General features: G+C 42.8%; 2 protein-coding genes across 2 annotated transcripts; one reads left to right on the forward strand and one right to left on the reverse strand.

Moving 5' to 3' along the window:
* Window positions 1-992: 992 nt before the first annotated feature.
* Window positions 993-3,266, reverse strand: TSHB (thyroid stimulating hormone subunit beta). The gene is made up of 3 exons (XM_054027900.1): window positions 3,156-3,266; window positions 2,123-2,285; window positions 993-1,298 (listed from the first exon to the last, which is right to left on the reverse strand). Exons 1-3 carry the CDS (start codon window positions 3,200-3,202, stop codon window positions 1,056-1,058), a joined length of 453 nt encoding a protein of 150 aa, XP_053883875.1. The 5' UTR covers window positions 3,203-3,266; the 3' UTR covers window positions 993-1,055.
* Window positions 3,267-11,728: 8,462 nt separating this feature from the next.
* Window positions 11,729-22,916, forward strand: LOC128836333 (uncharacterized). Its single transcript, XM_054026526.1, has 4 exons — window positions 11,729-11,748; window positions 14,277-14,733; window positions 15,931-16,092; window positions 21,844-22,916. The coding sequence occupies exons 2-4, from the start codon at window positions 14,310-14,312 to the stop codon at window positions 22,065-22,067; spliced, it is 810 nt and encodes a 269-aa protein (XP_053882501.1). The 5' UTR covers window positions 11,729-11,748; window positions 14,277-14,309; the 3' UTR covers window positions 22,068-22,916.
* The last annotated feature ends 1,348 nt before the right edge of the window (window positions 22,917-24,264 follow it).

Here is a 24,264-nt window from a genome sequence, read left to right on the forward strand (position 1 = left end):
CACCTAGCCCTTTCATGGCGTGTTTGGTCTGTTTTATTTATAGCTTACCATTGAGCCACCTGTTGCAGTTTCACATCTGCAGGGGTTCATAGTGAGGCAAAAATTCATTCATTCACCTACTCTTACTTCCCTACGAGTGGGCACAGACTCTTCACCCATGCCTGCTCAGCACCTAAAAGAAGGCTGCCACTTACTGTGCACAGAGTGGGTGTAGACTCCAAATTGAGGAGCAGGGCATGTGTAATTCCACTTAACGTACATTGGGAGAGGACCATGTGCCACCTATTTTATTTATTTTTTTAAAGTGACCAAGCCCAATATGTCTGAACCACATTTCATATAATCTTTACAAACAAAACTCAAACAGAGGGTTCAACTTGCCCCCACGCCCTTTACCCTTCAACATAAATTACAGATAAGCCATAAAGCTCAACAAACTCAGGCTCCTTCAATCAAGTGGGGAAGAGGGTTTTTCAATGCAAAGTCCTTGATTCTGGAATTCCCAGCCCCAGATGTTTAAAGCCATGGACATAGAGCTTGCGCACCCAAGGACACTACACATGGGGAGAGGCATCTCTCAGACAGACAGTATTAAGCTGTATACATGGATGTCAGCACCTGAGAGCAAAGTGGAAATGAGCACACTGCAGTGACCCAGTGTAGAAGGCACGAAAGGGCATGGAACAGATCAAAAATAAATAATCACAATCAAGTGTTGAGCCTGGAGATGACACAGCAGCATCGCCACATCTTAGAACATCATCCAATAGGCCAGGGCGCATCCCCCTAGCAATGCCTAACTCCTCCCTGCACACCAATTATTGTTATCCTTTTTGCCTCCCTTCACTTCCACCAGTGCCCTCCAGTGTTGCAGTTGCTTTGTCCTATCAAGGTGATACAACAGTAAATTTGCTAGGATTCCTTTAGATTAAAAAATGCTACAGACCAACTTGCAGATCTGTTGTGAAATACAATTTTATTCATGATTCAGTTATAGATAACCACTAGCTAACTGTGGGGCAGAAGGTACATTTCTACCTCATTCAGTAATAAGCTCACACATTATAGGACTTCTGTGGTTTAGTGCAATAGTCTGTCCTGACTGTCTCATGAATGCAGTCACTGTAATCAGTGTTACATTTACCACACTTGCAGTTCGTCGCCACTGGGTAAGAGTAATAGGGGACGATGTGTCGTGGGCAGCCAGGGAGTACCACTGTTCTGTACACCAGGTCTTTATACGTGCACACATCCTGGGACAGGGCGCTTTTGAGGAGCAACTTCTTACCATTGCTGTCCTACAAAAAAAAAAGAGAGATGTTATTCTGTTTTACTGAAGGATACACAAGTGACCCAGTGACTCAAGACCTCCCTGAGTCATTCTGATTGTGTTCAGAAGGCAGTTATCTTTCCCTGCAGACTAATGGCTGCATTTCTAGTGTAGTTCTACTGAGATCCCTCACTGAAAATCTGCATGTGAATAGTCTCCACATCTCTATGAAGATTTCCACATTATGCTGCACCTGCTGCCTGGCTCAGAGGTAAACCCACAAGTGACACCAGAGCTCCGTGACCTGCACTGACTGCCTAGTGGTTTAAGGGTGGAATTTTAGGTGCTGGCTCTAAGGGTAGCATGAGACCTGCCTATGTAAGAGACACCTCTCTCCCCACACTGTACTGCCATCACTGTGATCAGTGCATTGACTTACCAGCTGCACACATGATGAGGCAGAAGTTACTGAAACAATTCGCTTAGTAATTTAAAAAAAATTCTGTCCCTCATTAAGTGGGAGAAGAACCTCTTTTCCATCCTAACCCCCAAATTCATAGGAGAAGAAGCCATTGCAACGAGAGCAGCAGCCGCCAATCTTCTACTACAACATTTTTGCTATAGGCACCAGATCCATCAGAATGCTTCTCCTCCCTCCCCCCATCGCCTCTGTGTCTGAATGATTTGCCAAATGTGGCAAGTGTGTGATTTTCTATCTATTGTAAATAACGTAAGAGATGAATGGTTTGTCCCGCTGATTTTCTAGAGGAAGTAATGAGTGACCTCAGATGTTCATACCACAGAAGTGGGCACCATAGAAGCACCCGCCTAGAACAGAATAGCGCCTGGTACCCGTGTCATGCAGAATCCAGCACAGATGGTTGTGTTGATGGCCAGGCAGTAGGCACATTCTCTCTTCTCCACGTGGATGATATACTCAGTGGGCACACAAAAAGACATTGCCTGCCCAAAAGTCAGGCCAAAGAGAAGGGACATCAGAAAGATGGGACTCATGCTAGATGAAAAGACAAAATATCAAAGGAGAAAGCATTAGATGTGACCTTCTGCCATGTTCTGAAAAGCCACTGGGGAACCAGTTATATTATTCACAAAAGGGAAAGACAATGAAATTATATCTAACAAGAACCTGACAAAGTTCCACTACCCTCAGTCCTTTATTTGAAATAGTACTGACTGATGCCAGAGGCAGGGTGCCAAAACATGGAACAATGAGGCAAATCTCATGTTCACTTCTTCCTATTAAATCCCATTACATGGAGCTTTCTGTTAATGAGTCCTAAAATGCTAATACAATAAAATAGCAGGAAGTTTCCCCAACCCTCCCTACTAAAGGATCTAAGAAATGTGACCCATGAAAGAAACAATGAGCTCTAGAGTTCAAACACAAAACCTAAAATAATCCCATTGGCTTTAAAGAAAGCGAGTCCTATAAAATGGTGAAAGAATGAAAAGAAATGGCTGTGTAGACAGACTACATCATCACATTTCTGACACTCCAATTGGCTGTTTTAATTAGAGGCCCACTGACTGGAACTGGTGAGATATGCACACTGCCAGTAATTAAGTAACTTTCTTGTAAATGACAACAAATGACAGATCAGTAAAGAGTTCAACTCAATCAACCATCTACCAGAGCTGCTGACCTTTCCCATACATGCTGAGGGATCCCTAGAATGAAGCTCTTATTAGCTCCAAGGTCTGCTCAACAGCCTCCAAAGTACAAAGTTGAACTGACAGTGTCTACAAATTTATGGACATCACCCTCTGAATTCTCTCAGCGTATAGTTTCTCCAGCCAAAGCCATTATGTTGTCCAGTTTACAACACCCAGTAGCGGCAACAATGCTGAACCTGCAAAGACCAACCTGTTGGCAGCTGAATCTTTCCTCAATACAGGAGCCTGAGTCTGCATTGTGGAGTTGGAGAGGCTGTAACCTAGCACAAGCTCTCACCGTGCTTTATACTCTCCAAGCTAATACCAGGCTGAGCGTACTGTTTATATAATTGCATTTGAATTGCTGCTTTCTTATCTCAAACCTATCTATTGAAAATTCATACTGAACTATAAAGCAAATGTAATTGGAACAAATGTTCCAATTATATCCTCACATGGAAACTGGGACTGGAAATCTAATTACTTTAACACTCATTTTCCTCTCAGCCTTTTAAACCAAATGTTGCTTTAAAAAAGATTTTTATTGATGAGTTTAGTGACTACACAGGACAATAATATCACAACAAAAAGACTACCATGGACATATAGCCAGCCTGGATGCTTAGAACTGAGGGCTGCTATAGGAATTACAGATGGTTATTTTTCCCTAATTGTTTATTTTGGAGAAGGACTTAATTCTGGCTCCCACTGGCTGCAGTGTGACCAGAAACCAGACAGACATAACAAAGAAAGGCAGTAGCATGCACAGAAAGGGCTAGATTCACGAAGCAACTTAGGCATGGTGCCACTCAGCCTCACCACATCTAACTTTCAGGTGCCTAAAAAATCACTGGGATTAATGAAGTCTAAGTCAGGCACTGGGGCTCCCTGTACAATGAATGGGGAGAGACAGGCATCCCAGAATGGGATTCGCAAAAGCTAGCATGCTAAACAGTTCCCCATCTCAATTAGCCAATGGGGGATTCCAAGAAGAGGGAGGTGTCCTAAGCTCTGCTCCACTCAGGAAGTTCAGCACCTTGCTTTGCTTGGGATTTTCAGCTGCAAATTCTCTCTTGTGGTTAGGTGACTACAACATTTTTGCAAGGAGACCTTCCTTCATAACTTTTAGCAAGTGGTTAGGGTATTCACCTGGGATATGAAAGATTTTCAGCTCAAGCCCTATCTCCACCTGAGGTGAGAAAGGATCTGCCATCTCTCAGTTGAGTGTCCCACTCACCTGCTATATATGGGATATTCTGATATGGGGGGCTCCTTCAGTCTGTCCTGTTGAACCTGTTCTACTATAAATAAATAATGAGTCACTTGGCCAGAGCAAGAAAGATCTCAAGCATGAGAATGACTCTCTATCCTGATGGTTAGAGCTCTACTTGGGAGACCCAGGATCTAGTCTCTCTGTTCCAATGACTTTTTAAAATTATTTATTCACAATGGAACAGCTTCAACAGCAGAGACTGATGGAGACGCACATCAGAATATCCCCTTGCCTTGTGTGTAGGCACTCACCTGAATGGTAGTACAACCCTGTTTAAATCTCTTCTCCCTCTCAGGTAGAGAGGGCACTTGAACTGGGGGGCGGGGGGCATCTCACAACATCTCAGTTGAGTACTCTAATCAGCAAGCTGAAAGTTAGAAGGGAGGTCCCTCTCTGCCACCCAGCCATTTTACGTAAGCTCCCCTATAGAGGTCCAACTTAGTAGATGAGCTATGACCACACTTAATGGATCAATCCCCACAGGCAACTTTGGCAGAGGAATGCCTATATTCCCCCAGCTCATGAATCATTCTGGGGCTGAGGTATCCAGAGGCCTGGGGTGGGGCTGCAGTGCACATGCAGAAATGTAGGCACATAGAGAATGCTTACTGCAAAAATTTAGGTGCCAAGCAAGTTTTGACATTTACTGGCTTCAGTGGCAGATCATGGGGTTTGTGAATCCCAGTAGGGCTTCATTCTGGAATATAGTTGCCTAAAATGGCAGTTAGATGCCTAAGTCCTTTTGTGAATCTAGTCCAAAATTAGTAAGATTCAAACTGTAGTTAATTTGAAAAAATTCCCTCCATCACTCCACCATTTCACATGGGAGGAGGAGTTTTAATCTACCCACACAAGTAGATACAGACATTATTTGGGCATTGAACCTATTTTGCAAAAGATTGATGGCAATAAATGACTCAGAAGTGAGTCATATCCAATGGGAATCAAGTCTCTATAAACAGCTCTATGCAGCATAGCTAGAAGCACCATACAGAATAACTATGTCTGAAGAATGTCTAGAAATGGGAGTGCTCAGGTCCCAGTGGAGACTGGACAGATCCTGGGGAAGCAGTCTGGGTGGCTAAGGGGGTTGCGTGGCTGCACGTGACTTGGCCTCGATGAGACGTGTGCATTCTCACTTCTAGTAGGGATGTTGCGCTCTCCTGCTTCGTCAGTAGCCAACCTGCCTTCCCATCTCATTTAGTTTGTCCTTAGAGCTTTGCTGGTTCTTACTCCACTGTTAGCATCCCAGACACATCCTCAGTAACCACTAGCAGCCGTTAAGTTTTCATGAATCTGATCCATAACATATCACATAGCAACAGCCCAGTTCTCCATTTACATGGACATGAGAAATACAATACAATTAAGATTAACTTGACTTTGGTGAGCACATGGTGAGTTGGGCAGGAGGGATCCAGTTAGCCCAGACTAGTGCCACGCTACTCCACTCACTGGCACATTAGGTTACCTCACTGCCATGACTTCAGACTGCAGCACATGTCTCTTTGTCCTGGGGTAGTCCTTCAGTTATACCATAGTGTCAGAAAAAACACTTTTTACTCCTCCCCCTTCATTTCCCAGGGGTCTCTAATAATGGGTTTCTTTATATAACCTGCCAGGAATTAGGTATGACTCTTTCTGGCTTAAGGGTATGAGTGTAGTATTAATTGTACTCTCAGTAACATCTGTCCATGCTGCCTCAGCAGTAAAATTATAATATTTTACTCCTATTACTATTTAACTCTTTCTTATCCTGATATAATTAAAATGTAACTAGATATACTGTTTGTGTGGGTACATATATTTTATACATGTGAGTGTATGTGCATAAAACTTTAGTCTCAGGGAATAAGTTCCTGCCTGAGAAAATCTAATATTTATAAGCATGCACAAGGACACTGGAGTTTCTACTGAGATCCAGAAAGGATAGAAAAGGTCAATGCAAGAGAAAACGTATTTCCTCCAAAATGTGGTAAGGCGGAGATAAAATCCAGTGAGATGCAAAAACTTCATAGACACCTGTCCTATCTAGAGTCCCTCTTCCAGTCCTGCACAAGTCAAAACACTGGCATCTGACACCTGTCACCTTCACAGCATACCTGCAAAGGGTGCAGTTGGGGAGCAACTAGTGCCTTTTACCCACAGATCTCAATGTCCTTTACATATAGGACCCCAGGCTGTTGGGGTTGTGCTTGTATCTGCTGGTCCTGACATAAGGAACCCTTAAGGATAAGAAATGAATGTGCCCTCACCATATTACATGCTGTTTACATTTAGTATGAGCAAACAGAGGACAGACCCAACCAAAACGGTATATGCTAAGTACTTCAAAAGGGATAATTTTCCAAAGCTGAAGAATATTATGAGTGAAACTGACTGGGAGAAAACCTTTAGACACAAAAATATGAATGAAAATTGGTAGTTGCTTAAGAAGAGTTCATTACATGCCCAAAAGAGCCACAATTCTACAATCACAAAAGAGGAAAACTTGGGTTAAAAGCCCATCCTGGTTAAGAGGGGAAATAAAGGCAGCAATTAGAAATATATAAACAAATGGAAAAAGGGAAATCAAGTAGCAATCAGTTTAAATTGGAAGTAATAAAGTGCAGAAAATGCATTAGTGAACCTGCAGCTTGGTATGTGGGGCTCTGATACCGTGCTTTGTTGACAATAAACCTTTGCTGAGCCTTCGCCATTGAACCGAGCCTACAGGCGTTCTTTAGGAGTAACATTGAGGTGTGCTGAATCAACAGTCTACGCTAGTGCAGAATACACAGATGCTCCAAGAACAGCAGCACTAGCAACACTAACAACAGTTATCAGTTGAGTATCGCCATCAAATGGAGGGTGTTTCTAGAGAGGTTACAAATGGATTTGTTCTAAGGCTACTGCTTTCAACAGTTTCATCAATGATTTGGAAGTAAAAGTAAAAAGAACCATTACTGATAAAATTTGCAGATTACACAAAAATTGGTGGAATGGCAAATAACGATGAAGACAGGGCAGTCATACAGCATGATCTGGATCATTTGGAAAGTTGGTCCCTTGCAAACAAATGTGTTTTAATATAGCCAGATGCAAGGTCAGAAATCTAGGAGCAAATGTCTCCTACAGAATGGGGGACTGTTCCTGGAAAGCAATGACTCTGAAAAGGAGACAGTGGGCAAACAATGCAACCTAAGCTGTCAGTTTGACACTGTGGCAAAAAAGTCTAACGTGACCCTTGGATGTAGAAATGGGAGCAATGAGTAGGAGTATGGAGGTGATTTGATGGCTCAAAGCTAAAGCCAGAACAATTCAAATTAAAAATAGGCATACATTTTTAAAGGGGAGAATGATTAACCATTGGAACAAACTACCAAGGAAAGTGATGGATTCTTCATCTCTTGATGTCTTTGTATCAAGAATGGATGCCAAACACGTTATTGGTCTCCATACAGGGATAATTTGGTGAAATTCTTTGCCCTGTGTTATACAGGACAAACTAGATGACCTTGAACTCCATGAATAAATTCAGTGCTACAGGACGCCATTGCACAGAGCCGGCCATGGTGTATGAAGAGCAGTGGAGCATAATTCATCACTGTGCCTGGTGGTATTTCTGTGGTACATTTGTTCATTGCAACTCAATGTCCCGACTAGTGACTTTTTCACCCTTGCTACCATTGGGCTCAATTCTCTGCCTGTACCATTGAAGTACCTGAGGCCTCATCAGACAGGATATAAGTCTGCTGTTTTCTCCAGTGACTTACACGAGCCATTAAACTGATGGTGTGCAGCCTTCCCTTGTGCACTGGACTGTGTAGTTCCCTTTCACCCTGGGCCTCTCTCTAAACTTGGGGCTCCTCTCACTGCAGCTAGGTCCCTGGCTGACTGCCTCTCTGATTCCTGCTGGTCTAAGAGCATTTCCGTAAGTTCACAAGGCTGCTTTTGCAAGCATCTCCCTGAATAGTCCAATAAAGTCCAGAGTTTACTCTTAAGACTCCTGTAGATCCATTTTGCCTGCTGACCCACTGTTGACCTGGTGCCTGCTCAGTTATACAGATTCTCAATGTGCCACTGCAGCCCTCGAGCTCTCAGCTGCATTCAGTGACAGTCAGTCACACTGTGAATTATTTATCTCTAGCCTTTCTGCTAACCAAAACAATTAGTTCTCTGACATCAGTAATCTACACTTTCATGAAGTGAAAGCCTCTGTGCTGCTGCTACACAAGAAATGTTATGGGTGATCACAATGGAAGGAACCAAATAAGGGATAAAAAGATTTGGTTTCGTATGCAGGATTGTCAGTGAGATTCTGGTAGGCCAGAGACATTCTATACATACATTGGCATTCACTGAATCATTTGACAAGGATCTACAACGGAGACCAATGCCTAATGTCAAGATAGAGTCGGGAAAGAGAATATCAAGTGGGAGGAAGGAGGCAGATGGAAAGCTAGCTTAACAAGAGGAAGCAATGACAGAAATCTGTTCTTACTATTATAGGTAAAATTCTGGGTTTTGGAATTTAAAAAATATCCATGTTTGCAGATAATACTGGAATTGGAGACAAAGCCAACATTTAGCAACAAGGCAGCTAGATCCCAAAGTATTGGGATAGTTTAGGTGGTTGAGCAGAAGAAAAATGTCAGGAACAGGATCACAGTTATGGTGGGGGAATCGTTGCCAGTACCATCCCAATGCAGAGCTCCAGTGACAAAGGGAAATAAGATCCTAGCAAAGAGACAGACACATTAGCTTTCACATTTAAAATGTTTGTGGCTGATGAATTTTCAAAGTCCATTTGTCCATCGCAGGCTCTCAGAGTAATCTCTTCTAATGTTTCCTTCTAGCTCTAATCTTTTGTAATCAAAGATTCACAGATCACAGTTCTGCTCCTCCGCTTCCAGGATTAGCTGCAGTATTTCCTTACCAACCAAGGATTTCAACACTAATACTCTCTCTTCGTTGCATAGCATATGATAACTATCTCCATTTAGATATTGAAAATATTGTTGTTTATACAGAACAGCACAGTGTGCAGCCAGAATGACTGGAACTGAGGTTTTAGCCTTGTCTACCCAACTTTTCATCACTGATCACAACTGTAATTTTAGTATGTATTTAGATCTGCTATCAATAAAACATTCTTGCTGCACATTAATCTGTCCAGAGAGAAGGCTGAGCTTGTGAAGTTCTATTGCTCTTATGCACCAATCTCAAGGTACTTGCAGTTTGACCCCCTCTTTTCATAAAAGCCATTGAACTTCAGTGGAATGTGTCCTATCTTTGGGTATTTTGTGTGCACATGTATTTGGGAAGGAGAGGACACTACACCCCTTTCTGAAGGACAAGCTGGAAGTACCAATGAATGTTCATCTCTCCTTCAGAACTAGAAATCAGAGGCAGATACAGGTATTGGAAGCCAGGATTGCCTCTTACCCTTCTATCTGCTGTCTTGCCTTGAGATACAACTGGGAATCTTGCAAAGAAACACTGCAGAATTTATCCCTGAAGCCTCCTTCTAGTCTGTGCTTCCTCTCTTTATATTAACCACCTAACTCATTCTGAAGTTGGGACTCATCTGTAATTGGGTCTGGCTCACCCTTCAGTTGCAACAACATGGATTGATTAGCCTTGCAGACCCACGTTAACCATTTCACTAACTGTGGGGGGGCATACATCACATCACAATGTGAAAAAGAGCAAAATTCCCCTCAGAGAGGCTTCTTGACTCCTAAGATTACAACATTTCTTTATTGTAGAATTGTTAATCTGTGATGTCCCTGAGTGATACTTCCATTAATTTCCAACTCTCTGTCTGCACACACTCTCTGTCTAGTCAGTATCTCATACTCACACTACTCAGCCTTATTATTTATGCTGATTCCTTACAAAGGGAATAGAATAATATCGGTTAAAAAAGGGCAATTACATGTTTCAATGGATTAGAAAACACAAGATTTTCCAGACTGGATCAGACTGGGGTCCATATAGTCCAGTCCCATCTCTGACAGTGACCAACGCCAAATGTTACAGAGGAATGTGCAAGAAACCACTTAGCAGGTAATTAGGGAGAAACCTGCCCATACGTGAAGTTTCTTCCTAATCCACATTAGTAAGTCAAAAGGAAGTATATCTAATGCACAGTCAACCTGTGGAACTCTTTGCCAGAGGATGTTGTGAAGGCCAAGACTAGAACAGGGTTCAAAAAAGAACGTCATGGAGGTTAAGTCCATCAATGGCCATTAGCCAAGATGGGCGAGGATGCAAAATCATGCTCTGAAGTGTCCCTAACTTCTGTTTGCCAGAAGCTGGGAATGTGCGATACAGGATGGATCACTTGACGATTACCTGTTCTATTCATTCCCTTTGAAGTACCTGGCATTGGCCACTGTAAGAAGACAGGATACTGGGCTAGATGGACCATTGGTCTGACCCGGTATGGTTGTTCTTAACCCATGTAATGCAACTGTGGATGTGCTCTGTAGCCATATAAATGTCTAATCCTTTTTTATGCTGCTAAGATCTTGGTTTCAATGACATATTGTGGCATTAAGTTCTACAAATTAGTAGCACAATGTGTAAACAAATTTCCCTTTAATTTTGTTGCCTTTTAACAAACTAAAAAACAAGCTGTTGGACAATGGAAAGTGGGTGTCTTAGAGCTTTGGAAGCACTCTATGCATTTCCCTCTGTGACAATTTAGGTATGCTCCATTTTTAGGTTATCTATGCCCCATAAACTATTCTGAACTGAAATGCAAATACCAACATTTATTTGAAAAACTCTGTCTAAAAATTAATACAATGGTAGGAAACTTATATTACTGTCTCTGTAAAATAAAAATACCAACTTTTATTCAAATTGGGTTTTATTATAAATTAAGTAACTTTCCAAACTTATCTTCAACCTGCCTTGCTAAATGTAGTTGTTAACAAACATGGCAAAATATTTTCTGCTTTGGCCATTCTGGATTTCATGTGTTTATTTCAACTGGACTGCTGTTCACAACTTTTAATTACAATCTGATATGTAAGTTGTCAAGTGACATGGTGACAGTGAAAATTTGACAGTCATTTTGTAGTACATCTCTACCTCGATATAACGCTGTCCTTGGGAGCCAAAAAATCTTACCGTGTTATAGGTGAAACCGCATTATATCGAACTTGCTTTGATCAACCGGAGTGCGCAGCCCCTCCCCTCCCCCGAGCACTGCTTTGCCGGGTTATATCCGAATTCGTGTTATATTGAGTCACGTTATATCGGGGTAGAGCTGTATGTCAGCCCTTTATCTATCCAAATATGATTTTTTTACCCACTGCTTTTCAGGTGCCGCAGTTTGACCTGAACTACCTGGGAAAACGAAAGGTCCTCTTTCCCACTTGTACTATGAACGCACAATGGCATGTTAATGATTTACCTACCTGTGAGTGTTGCCAAAACAATTATTATGTTCAGTCAGTTAATAGGCTTGAGGATATTTAGTACTTTATTCTAGCACAGGTAAGGGATGTTCTCTTAAATCAGGAAGGGGATTCTACTGGTAAGTTCATTTTTCCTTTTCTTTCGCATCCAAGATATAAATAGCGCTACTCTGAGAGAATGAGCCAAGAGCAGTGGCCTTTTTGCAGGAGGGTTTTTCAGAATGAAAAGGGCTGATTTAGTGTCCGAATCCAAGGTAGATATATGGATGAAACCTGCCCCCCAAAAGGCTTCATGCTCTGTGATAAACTTGTGTTTCTCCCAGAGAGCTAGCATATGAGATGGATAAAGAGAAGAAACCTGGCCTTGAAAACAGGACACTCACACTGGGCAAAAACCTACTACCACTGACACTGTCCTAAACCCAGAGTTGTTCCTTTGGCTTCAGGATCAGTGAGAGCAGAACTTAGCCTATTATCTTTCCATGTACCCCAATGTGTCACATTAAATAAGAGAACATGCAGTCAGATTTGCTTTTTACTTCCAACCTACAAGCACCAGCTCACCTAAAGATTCTGAGACTCATTTTCTTTTATACTAACTATAATTTATTCCCATCTTAAAGCCCCTTTGTGCTATCAATGATATAAAGTGATCTTAGTGTAAATGAGAATCTGGATTTTCATCTCTGCACCTTCTTCGGAGTAACATAGATGGAAAAGACATTGCAGATCATCAAATTCACATCCTTCCCCAATTCTGAATTTTTACTGTTGATCTCCAAGAAATGCGACTCCAAAAACACAGGCAATTAGAGACAAAGAGAAAGCCGAGAAATCTGCTTTAGCTGAAGAAATGGGCAGTCAAGAATTGGGTATAATACCGACACCCACAAGAAGGAAAGAGCCCCTGGAGTTTAGTGATAATGGAGCTTCATTTTTCCTGGGTCTTGTTTTATTACTTTCATTTATTTCCTGTACCTTAATTTTTTTTAGTCCTTTTGTATTTAGAAGTTGCATTGAGTATTATCTTTGTTCTGGGTTTAATTTGTCCTTTATTGTAATTATCATGCATGTCGGATAGGTTTTCTAAAACTCACTGCTTCTGATCAGAGAATGGTATTGCTATTAGCAAGAAGATTTAAACACCTACACCACTTCTGAGGGAAAACATTTGAAGGGATTGCTACATATATTCTTTACAAGAGTCTAAAATTGTCTCTAGGTCTGCAAAAGCTGCTTTTTAAAACTATTGTGAAATTAAGTTATTGGTAACTGCTAGCGTGACACACACACCTCCCTGTAATGTGACCTGGATAGATTCATAGACAGGTGAACCCAACCCTAGTGCAGTTATCCCTGACTAATCTCGAAACTCCACTGCAACTCCATTGGTTACCATAGAGACACCTCAGTGTTTCACCCTGCCCTCCACGGAGTGTATTCCAGAGTCTGAATAAACAGGAACATGCTAAGACAGTGTATCTGTTACTCAGAACTACCTGCAGGTACAAGTGCCACCGTGTTTCATAGGCTAGGTGAGTTCCGAAAGTATTATTTTGATAAAATTTGTTCTGATTTGATATTTACATATGGCAATTAAAAATTCCACTTATTTTGAACACTAAGGCAGAGAATACAAAGTGTGTGGAATGTAACTGCGTCATTAATGTCGGCTCACAGCTACGAGTCTCCCGGAAGTACTTGGACATGCTTGGTTTGCACTTTAGTTTTAAGTTCCAAAAGTGTTTGATATTTCACTTGGAGTTTGTAAATTTGGGGTTTCTTTGCAGTTATTAAGACAACTTGCTGGTTTGACTTACAGTGTGTAGTGTTGTGTAGGTACTAGATCAACTCTAGTTTATTCTATTGTTTAACAAATAAACAAACAAAAAAAACCCTGATATCTAAATCCCAAAATACTGGCATTCTGGGCTAAAGCAATAAAAGCAAGCTAATAATTTTGCAATAATAGGTAATGTTCCAATTTTCCATGCTTAAAAAAAGGCTTGTAGGTGATAATAATAGAAACTACAGTGATTGACAGTTAAATATTTTAACAGGAACCCATGGTAAACACAGAAACTAGCTGAGTATTGCAAACAATTTTGCATTAATATTCGTTCACACTTGTAACAAAATTTCCTTCAACTTTGTCTTCCTTCAACCCTCCCCTCCCTTCTCCCTCACCCCACCCCGCCCACCCTTGTTTTCTGCAAATCTAGAAAATAAGTTCAGTGGTAACAGTGAATATTACTGACAAGAAAATTTGCAGAAACAAGTTAATTTTAAGTGAATATTGCAGAATATTTGCTTTAACTTCACACCTTAATTAATTTTAACTTTACTAACTTAATTCATCTTTACTTTCCTGAGTGTCCCTGCGTAGACAAGCAAGCCCTCAAATCCCAAGTAATAAAGCCCAGCTACTGTCACAGCCATCACCCAAAATTCCTGCAGGAACTAGCCCACTGATACTAAGTTAATCTATTTTGCTTATCTTCATGGCTTTGTTTGTTTGTATATTTGCACAGAGAAGGGTAAATCTTCAGCTGAGCAGGAAGAGTGAGAAGCCATAATGGATGGAACACAACGTGTGTGTGTCAAGCTCCTTTTGATTTGTCATACAGTAGTGATGTTTTCTGTTCAGGCTTCAGATCAGACTCCCCCCGTGAATGAAGACATGCAAACAGAAGCAGCATCCAATGAATCTGGAAATACAACCATATCTAGAAGTACTGTAATGACCACCATTTCAGATAAAGAAGCAGTTAATACAACCACAGTGCAGAATATAAGTTCCAGTGGGAATACAATTGCCATGACAGCAAAGATAACTAGTTCATTAGCTTTAACAACTTTGTCACATTTTGCACGAAGCACTCTACATCCCCTCAACACAGACACTAGCAGCCCTTCAGATATTACTATTAGATTCAACACTGTTGTGACATCACCTACAGTTTCAACCTTTAATCGAGCAACTGATAAAGATTCTAATCCCAGAACGTCTGCAATCACATTGAAACCAACAGCTCAGTCTTCTACAGCCACACAACTAAATACTAGCAAAGCTTTGGATTCAGTTTCTATAACACACGCTTCAGGTAGGTGTCATTAGATTCTATGGCAGCATTTCCTAACCTGTGGTGTCAGACTAGTTCACTGTGTGCACCCAGTTGTTGGAAAGAAGCAATTGCATCAGGCATTGGGGTTCATCATGTACACACAACGAATGTGTCAACAAGTATCCAGCGTTAGCTGCTTTCCGGGCACCACCATTCCCTCCCAGCTTACGTGTTCAGGGCCTCAGGTCCTGGGAACAGACCATCAGCTCAAGTTTCTCTTCTCTGTTCCCATGAACTCAGCTCAGCTGCAAGAGCTGCCATTGGACACCCAAAAGTATGTGACTTCTGTTGAGTGGAGGACTTGAGGAGAAGGAGTCTTCCTGGGAGGGGACGGGGAAAAAAAATTTAGTGGAAAACCAAAGATTGAAAATTACACAGAAAAGAAAAAATTCAAGATGAGAAGGTGGAAAACAGAGACAGGAAAGGACAGAAACGAAGAGACATACTGAGCCAAGGTGTCAAGGAGTATGAGAAAGAGGGCCACCCATGCCTCCTGAAAAGTAGACACAGGTTGATGGAACAGGTATTGGGGATCTATGCTAGCAACATAACAAAGACAAATAATCACGTAAGCCAACATTTTAAAGTGTGGTGGTTTAACCTTAGATAACTATATCCTTATTTAGGCCCTTTCGTCAAAATGACCTGATTTTTAGAGGGCTCACCACCCACAATTCCTATTGCCTTCAATGCAAGCCGCAGGTCCTCAGCCGCTGTGAAAATCCGGTCAATTTAATTTAGGCACCTAAGTATGGATTTAGTTGACTAACTTTAGATACCCTGATTTTATAAATTTTGACCATGTGCTATATCTTTGATTTGCTTTTATATATTTACAGTAAACCTGGAAGGGTCAAACCCAAACTGAAACATTTACTTTGAAAATTCACCATAATAATAATAAAATAACCAGACTTTACTACAAGACTCATTTGAATAAACATAGCATCTTGGGTGTGTTGCTGTTGGGTTGTCCCATGGCAACTTGGAGGTTAAGGCAATTCAAGTCTATTTTAGGGAGGTTTTTTAAGGGAGAGGTTAGAATTTGAATCTGTCTCTTTAATACTTAGCACATGAAAACCTTCTGTATTGCCATATTGAAACCTAAAGATTGAGATTTGTTGTTTTTGTAGCTGTGAAATAAGAACAACTTTCTACATTATTTTATTGAAACAGGAGGAATTCATCTAACGAATTCAGAAGCCATTCTGATCATTATTTTCAGCAGCATCCTCACATTTGCTGTTCTAGCAATTGTCATATGCAGTCTTGATAAGTACAGGAAGAGAAGAGCTCAGTATTCCCATCACCCACTATATGACACCTCTTCTGAAACAGGTTGGCATATTTTTAATAAGCTGTATCATATAACAAACATGCATTCTACATGTGCACATTACAAATTGTTTATTCAAGACAACCACTTCCCCCAGTAATGAAATGCAGCAACCCCTGAGGAAGAAGGTGGTAACTTTTTAACAGTGTAAAGCAGTGGTTCTCAACCTATTTACCACTGTGGGCCACATTTGCAGCTCTCTATGTCTTATGTGGACTGCATCCACACAATATATATCGGGGGTAGGCAACCTATGGCATGCATGCCAAAGGTGGCACGTGAGCTGATTTTCAGTGGCACTCACACTGCCTGGGTCCCGGCCACCGGTCCGGCAGGCTCTGCATTTTAATTTCATTTTAAATGAAGCTTCTTAAACATTTTAAAAACCCTTATTTACTTTACATACAACAATAGTTTAATTATATATTATAGACTTATAGAAAGAGACCTTCTAAAAACGTTAAAATGTATTACTGGCATGCGAAACCTTAAATTAGAGTGAATAAATGAAGACTCGGCACACCACTGCTGAAAGGCTGTTGACCCCTGATATATATACTACCTGTATAGCCCTGAGGGTGTCACACGGGCTGCAGCTGTGTGCTGACTGGGCTGCAAGCAGCCTGTGGGCCATGGGTTGAGAACCACTGGGTAAAGTAATGCTACACAATGGTCTAAGTGCCAGATCTTCAGTGGTTGTAAAGCAGTATCATTCCAATTATTTCAGTGGAAATACACCAATTTACACCTGCTGAAGATGTGACTTTTGGGCAGGAAGTGAGAACTTACCATCTTTTCCAATTACAACTGTTGTGGACAATTAGGCAGGTGGGTTTTGAAACTGGAATTTCACCCAGAATGTATATTATTATACTTAATATTTATTTGTGTGTGTGTATTATGTTTAAATGAAATTAATTATGTTAAATGAAACAGCAACAATGAAAAATCCTTAAACACGTAGGGCCAGATTTTCAAAGGTATTTACACATCTAACCTGCCTAGGCGCTTTAAAAAAAAAACACCATTAGGCAAGTATCTGCATCTTTAGATGCTTAAAACAGCTAGTCAAATTCAGACTAGAGAAACAATAAAAAATGAGCACTTTAGTTTTACTGCAAGATAAACTAGAGAGGTTAGCATTATACCCCAATCTGGCATTGACCTCACCTAGTTTACCTTGCAGTAAAACCAAAGTGCCCCATTTTTACTGTGTTTATATCAAGATAGCTTTAGTTACTAGGGTGACCAGATCACCCAAGTCAAATATCGGGACGTGGGGGGGGGGGGGGCGGGCGTGGCAGGAGGGAGCAGGGCAAAAAAACAAACAAACACACACCCCCCTTCCTCCACAAGTGCCAGAGGGAGGCCCGGGAGACACAGGGGAAGCGCGGGGCTGGGGTGAGTGAGAGTCCGGTCTTGCCCCGAGTGCAGGCAGGACTCAGTAGGGCGTTAGGGAGAGTAGGGGGGCGGCCCACGGGGCCAGGCGGCGGCTGTTCTCCCCCCCTGGGCAGCGGGACTCAGGAGCAGCCGCTGCTGCAGCTCCCACTGCCGTGGGGGGAGGAAGCAGCCAATGGCTAAGCTTGGCGGCTGCGGCTCTGGTGCCCAGGCCCGAACCCCCCGAGCCTGGGCCTGCTGCGGGGACCCAGCAGCACGCACGCTGCGCGTGCCCAGCCCCTGGCCAGTCGCATCTGAGCTGGCTGCCCAGCTGGTGCAGTCCCGCGGGCAGCCCCGGAGTGGGGGCAGCAGGCCCCAGACCCCCCGTCCCGCTCGGGTCCCGCAGGCCGCCCCCCTACTCTCCCTACCGCCCGACTGAGTCCTGCCTGCGCTTGGGGCCAGGCCAGACTCTCACTCACCCTGGCCCCGCGCTTCCCCAGCGTCTCCCAGGCCTCCCTCCACAAGCGCTGGAGGGAGGAGGAATGGCGAGCCTGGAGAAGAAGCGGGGATTCGGGGAGGGAACCAATGGGGGAAAGAGGGGGGCAGAGTCGGGCGGGGGGGTGCAAGCACTTCTGGGCTCCGGAGTATTTGCTTGTTTGTCCAGTGTCCTGACCTAACATTGGTCGGGACGCGGGACAAACAAGGAAATATCGGGACAGTCCCGATAAAATTGGGATGTCTGGTCACCCTATTAGTTACCCCAAGGTAAAAAAGACGGTTACTCACCGTTGTAACTGTTGTTCTTCGAGATGTGTTGCTCATATCCATTCCATTAGGTGTGTGCGCGCCGCGTGCACGATCGTCGGAAGATTTTCTACCCTAGCAACACCGGCGGGTCGGCTGTAGAGCCCCCTAGAGTGGCGCCTTCATGGCGCTGAATATATACCCCAGCCGACCCGGCGCCCCCTCAGTTCCTTCTTACCGCCCCTGACGGTCGTTGGAACTGTGGAGCGCTGCTTAGCTGTTCTCCACTCTCCCTAGCTTAGTTTGTTGTATCACAGTTATAGTTATAGTTCTAGTGTTTATAGTTAAATAGTTAAATAGTTTAAAAGTTGTTCTAGTTGTTCTAAGTAGTTCAGGGGATTAAGGGGGTCGTCTCCCCCTTTCTCCCCCGGCCGCGGGGCCGGGCTCATGCCCAACGCTCCCGGCTTCAAGCAGTGCGCCTCCTGCGCTAAGCCTATGCCCACGAGCGACCCGCACGACTCCTGTCTGAAGTGCCTGGGAGAGTCCCATCAAACAGACAAGTGCAAGATCTGTAAGGCCTTCAGACCAAGGACCAAGAAGGAGCGGGACTTTCGGCTCCGGCAACTCCTGATGGAGGCGGCACTTAGTCCGGACGCTCCATCTACAAGTCAGGCCCCGGCACCTAGCACCTCGGTGCGCAGTGCCCCGGCGGCACCGGCTATGACGACCACGCGAGTGGCGTCAGACAAGCCTCCCCGGCACCGGACCTCGTCGGCACCGCAAGCAGTGCCTCGGCGCCGGTCATTATCCCCGGGGCATAAAAAAGCCCATAAGACGGGGACATCCGTGCCGAAGACGCCGGCTCCCCCAGTGCCGGGGGTAGAGCCGCGTCCGCCGGTGGAGCACCGGAAACAGGTGCCTCCAGCACCGTCGACTCCGGCGCCGAGGCCGTTGAGTCCGGTGCAGATAGCGTCTCCACCGAGACCGGCGGTGATACAGTGCCTCCCGTCGACTCCAGAGACCTTCGCGGCGGCGAGAGACTTAATAGCTCTCACGGAGCCGGCACCGCCTCAACCACCGGCACCGACTGCACCGTTGACTCGCCCGGTCCAGTCGAGGGGGAAACCTGCCTTGATGCGCCCTCCATCGCAAGGGCTGGAACCTCAGCACCGATCCAGGTCCCGAAGCAGGTCCCCACGCCGCTCGCAGTCCCGGCACCGAATATCGCCTCGGCACCGGTCGTACTCGCGGCCAAGATCTTCTTCGCGGCACCGCTCTACGTCTCGGCACCGCTATGATCGTCGGCACCGATCAACGTCGAGACGTAGTTCTCGGCACCGCTACGGTCGACGCTCGACGTCGAGAGGCCGCTCCCGGCACCGGGCATACTCCAGGTCCTCGTCGAGGTCCAGATCCGACTCCCGGCACCGACGAGGTCATCGGCACCGGTCGCGGTCCCGGCACCGATCGCCGGCACCGTGTAGAGATAGATCATCTCCGGACCGGCACCGTGCGGCACCGCAGCCAATCGGAATCATCTCGACGCTCTCGGCACCGCCGTGGCCATCGAGATCGGAGTCCCACTCCTCGGAGGACCTCTCGAGATCGGCATACCCCCCTCAGGGGCAAGCCGAGGAACAGGACTTGGGCCATTGGCAGGAGATGGCAGAGGACCATTCTCATGGCCCATCTCACTGGTCGTTTTGGACCCCGTGGGTGTACCATCAGGCGCAAGGGGCTCCAATTGCTTCGACCTCATGCACACCTCACCCAGTGTCAACATTAGCACCAGTGCTTCCACAGCAGTAGGAACAGCAGCAAATAATATTTGCCATTTATGAAAGCAAGAAAGTATATGGGTACGAGGGGCTTTTTGTTCCAGAATCTTGGCTTACATCCACTGGAGCATATTTCATTAATGGAAGTTTTATAGTTCCATAACTTTAAATGAAGTGGTAACTGAAAAGACAGCCAGTGACTGTTTTGGCAAAAATCTGCTTGTTAATCTTGCCACAGTGTATAATTCGAAAGAATCTTCAGAGCTGCTGATGACATTGTAACAAGCCAAAGAATCCTTTGTACGGGCACACTATCCTACAAATAAATCTGGAAATCTTCCAATATATTTATTTGTTTAGCTTACAATAGGGACACATTAGTGAGAAAGTCCCCAGAACAATTAAGAAAGATTTCCCTCTCAGTGCTCTTTTTATCTCTAGTCCTTGTTTTGTATCATTGTTTTGTCTTCTACTGACTATAGCAGTGGTGACAAATGCAAATGAGACTACACTTTCAACACCAGCAACTTATTTTTGGATAATAAATTTGATAATTCATTTTATCAGAATTTTTCATTGGTAATTAGGGTCACTTACTGAAAACAAGTAATTATTTAGTATCTGCAGGTACAATGAGGTTATAGTTTTCAAACTGTGCCTATCTCTAGTTGGTGAGATGCTTTAGAGATCAGGTGCTGAAAGGCTATATCCTCCCGAGACCTGGTTAGGTGGATTAAGTTCACAAAATAAAATGTAGTATAACAAATGTATAATGTGTATGTACTTCAGGTATAAATTAGCTGAGTTAAAGGAGGTGAATCACAAATATGCCTAATAAATTGATGTCAACAGAATCACTAATATAAATTTGAATTAAAAAGCAGTTGACAGAGAATCATCCAAATAGTTCTTTGTATAGCTAATACATACAAGCATTGAGAAAATGACAGCTAGAGATATGCTTGTGCAGCTTATACTTCTTGCAGATAATGGTAGAATAACACAATTTTCTTGATTTGAATGGGACTGGACACATAACATGGATCTGGGATAACCAAGCAGAATTTAGTCTAAAAACTTAAATAAAAATGCACAGGTAAATGCATCAATGCTTCAATAGTTAAATGCTTCAATATTATAAATTATAACTTCTAAAAATATTCTATTTTCCTGACTAAATGGATACAAATAAACCCATATTCCCATGTAATAATAGTAATATTTTTTGTACTTACTATAACATCTTTCATGGACTATTGAAAGAGCAACTGGCTGACAATTAAGGATTTAATAAAATTCTGTGTTAAAATGACACATCTGGTGGTCTCTCACTCAGGTCTTGACTGAGAAAATATTCCCTGTTAAAACATGTGAAGATTTGTCAAAGTACTTCTACATTTATCATACCCCCTCTTTTTCAATGCCACTCACCCAAAACAACCTGGCATTCTTTCAGTGTTTTCTGGTACTTCTATTCTTTTATTTAAGGTTATTTTATTAATACTCTGATCAGCTTCACAATTTGTTAGAAACAGATAATTTCTACCACTTTACTACTTGAAGAATGTACAAACCAAAACATAGATTATAAAGTAGTAGATTCGCTAATTTTTCATTTGCCATTTTTCATTTGCCTCCTATGCGATTTGGATTAGTGCCTGGAACAATGATGCTTGTTTATATTTCCATTTTTACTTTAACATATACAGTCAATCCACAGATACACAAAACAGTAGTACAACGTGACAACATCTTTGCCAGTGAAGATTTTAGACCTTGTGATTTGCTTGACTATGCTACATTTCTCCCCATAGTACTTTAATAATGTTTAATAATGTTTTCAATATTTTACAGATGACATATACACTACTCCAGATGACACACTGATGATATCAGGAGGACTATATGATGCACCAAGGGTTTATAACCCCAATATGACTGTACTGGACGATGATGAGCTTCAAGCTGAATACTTACCATTTGGCGCCAGACCTGGGAAGTTCAGACTTGAAATTTTATCTGGGGAAAATTATAAAGGACTTTCCCCAACCTTTGATAGATTTCAGTCACCACCATAACACTTATAATGTAGTAATAATGATAGTAGTATAGAGCATCTTTCAGGATAAGATGATCCCTTACTCTCACAGATCTTGGGAGACAGACCTGTCCTCGCTTACAGACAACTCCCCAACCTAAAGCAAATACTCACCAGCAACCACACATCACTGAACAAAAATACTGACCCAGGAACCTATCCTTGTAACAAAGCCCGATGCCAACTCTGTCCACATATCTATTCAAGTGACATCATCATAGGACCTAATCACATCAGCCATACCATCAGGGGCTCATTCACCTGCACATCTACCAATGTGATATATGCCATCATGTGCCAGCAATGCCCCTCTGCCATGTACATTGGCCAAACCGGACAGTCTCTACGCAAAAGAATTAATGGACACAAATCTGACATCAGGAATCATAATACTCAAAAACCAGTGGGAGAACACTTTAACCTGTCTGGTCATTCAATGACAGACCTGCGGGTGGCTATCTTACAACAGAAAAACTTCAAAACCAGACTCCAACGAGAGACTGCTGAGCTGGAATTGATATGCAAACTAGATACAATCAATTTAGGATTGAATAAGGACTGGGAATGGCTGAGCCATTACAAACATTGAATCTATCTCACACTTCTTATCAAACTGTCTGTACTGGGCTAGCTTGATTATCACTTCAAAAGTTTTTTTTCACTTACTTAATTGGCCTCTCAGAGTTGGTAAGACAACTCCCACCTGTTCATGCTCTCTGTATGTGTGTATATATATCTCCTCAATATATGTTCCATTCTATGCATCCGAAGAAGTGGGCTGTAGCCCACGAAAGCTTATGCTCTAATAAATATGTTAGTCTCTAAGGTGCCACAAGTACTCCTGTTCTTTTTGCGGATACAGACTAACACGGCTGCTACTCTGAAACCTGATAAAATGATTAGTAAAGGTTAAACATGGATTTTAAATCTTACTGCTGCAAAATTATTAAATGCATGGATTTATAACTGGGTCATAAAAGAGACAGGCCAACCATTATTCTTAGTTCCCTAGCAAGCTCAGTGAGTAATTAAGGTTCACATTTTAGAATGGTCTCTGAATGTAGGTACCTCTGTTGTTGAATAGATCAAAAATGGCAGCACTCCAAACTATCAATTGTCTGTTTTGAAATGAAATGGTAATTAATAGCAGATACTTGGAGCGCTGGGTGAAATCTGGGCCGCATTAAAGTCAATGGCAAAATTAATGGGGCCAGGATTTCACATTTTATATTTAAGGGGGGGAGGAATTAATTTTTTGTTGCAAAGCAACTACAGATGTATCAATACTAATACCCATATCCATAGGTGGTTTTGACTGTCAACAAACTAACTGATTGCAGGGGAATAGTTCATTTTGAGTCACAGCCCACATACATGGCTCTACAAAAATAATTAATTAATGTATTTGGCAAAGGTTAAAATAGAGAGTTTTACAGTATTTAGAGAGATTAGTCTCTAGGAAATAGCTGCTGTCTGTGTTATAAGAGGGTCTGTGCATTGCCTTCTAATATATCTGTTAAAAATATACATACTGAAAAAAATTAGAATAGAACACAATATTCTGTGTGTCAAGTCACTACGTTCCTGTAAAAAAAAAAAACCCATCTGCAAATGAACTACTCAGAAACTGGGACACTCCCTACCTTCCAGTCACAACATTCTGAAGATACTGTACATCTTTTAAATCCTCTTCTGTTAAATGTTTATCTGCTTTAGCTTTATGCACTGGAACAGTTATAATGACATAAGCGTCATTGCTCAATAGGCAATATATCAGGACCAAAGTTTGCAGCCTAATTTCTAGACACAGAGTGAAATGATGATCCCAGTGAAGTCAATGGGAGTTTTGATTAACTGAAGACATCAGTAGTATCTTGCCTGCCACTCAGACCCATAACCCATGTGTTGTATTTGATTCAAACCTGGCTCTAGGTCCTCAAAACAAGGCTATGTCTAAAACTTGCAGATTCTTTCTGCATAACATTTCTAAGAGCTAGTCTACACTGGTAACACTAAAGTGCAGTCGCGGCGCAGCACTGGGAGAGAGCTCTCCCAGCGCTCTAAAAAAACCACCTCCACGAGACCTGAGCGAGACAGGTGGAGCGCTGTAAATTGCCAGTGTAGACAAGCCCTAAGACACAGCCTTTCCTATTCATCCTCACAGCTAAAACTCTTGA

The sequence above is a fragment of the Malaclemys terrapin genome, chromosome 4, assembly GCF_027887155.1.
Source record: "Malaclemys terrapin pileata isolate rMalTer1 chromosome 4, rMalTer1.hap1, whole genome shotgun sequence".
Lineage (NCBI taxonomy): Eukaryota > Metazoa > Chordata > Testudines > Emydidae > Malaclemys > Malaclemys terrapin.

Bases quoted from the DNA above. Each gene is read 5' to 3' on its own strand.
- LOC128836333 (XM_054026526.1), top strand. From the start codon at position 14,310: ATGCAAACAGAAGCAGCATCCAATGAATCTGGAAATACAACCATATCT. The intron at 14,734-15,930 runs GTAGGTGTCATT...TTATTGAAACAG, and splicing joins TTCTATAACACACGCTTCAG to GAGGAATTCATCTAACGAAT. The intron at 16,093-21,843 runs GTTGGCATATTT...AATATTTTACAG, and splicing joins TGACACCTCTTCTGAAACAG to ATGACATATACACTACTCCA.
- TSHB (XM_054027900.1), bottom strand. From the start codon at position 3,202: ATGCAGACTCAGGCTCCTGTATTGAGGAAAGATTCAGCTGCCAACAG. The intron at 2,286-3,155 runs GTTGGTCTTTGC...CTTTTCATCTAG, and splicing joins AAAGATTCAGCTGCCAACAG to CATGAGTCCCATCTTTCTGA. The intron at 1,299-2,122 runs GTACCAGGCGCT...TTTTTTTTGTAG, and splicing joins CTGGATTCTGCATGACACGG to GACAGCAATGGTAAGAAGTT.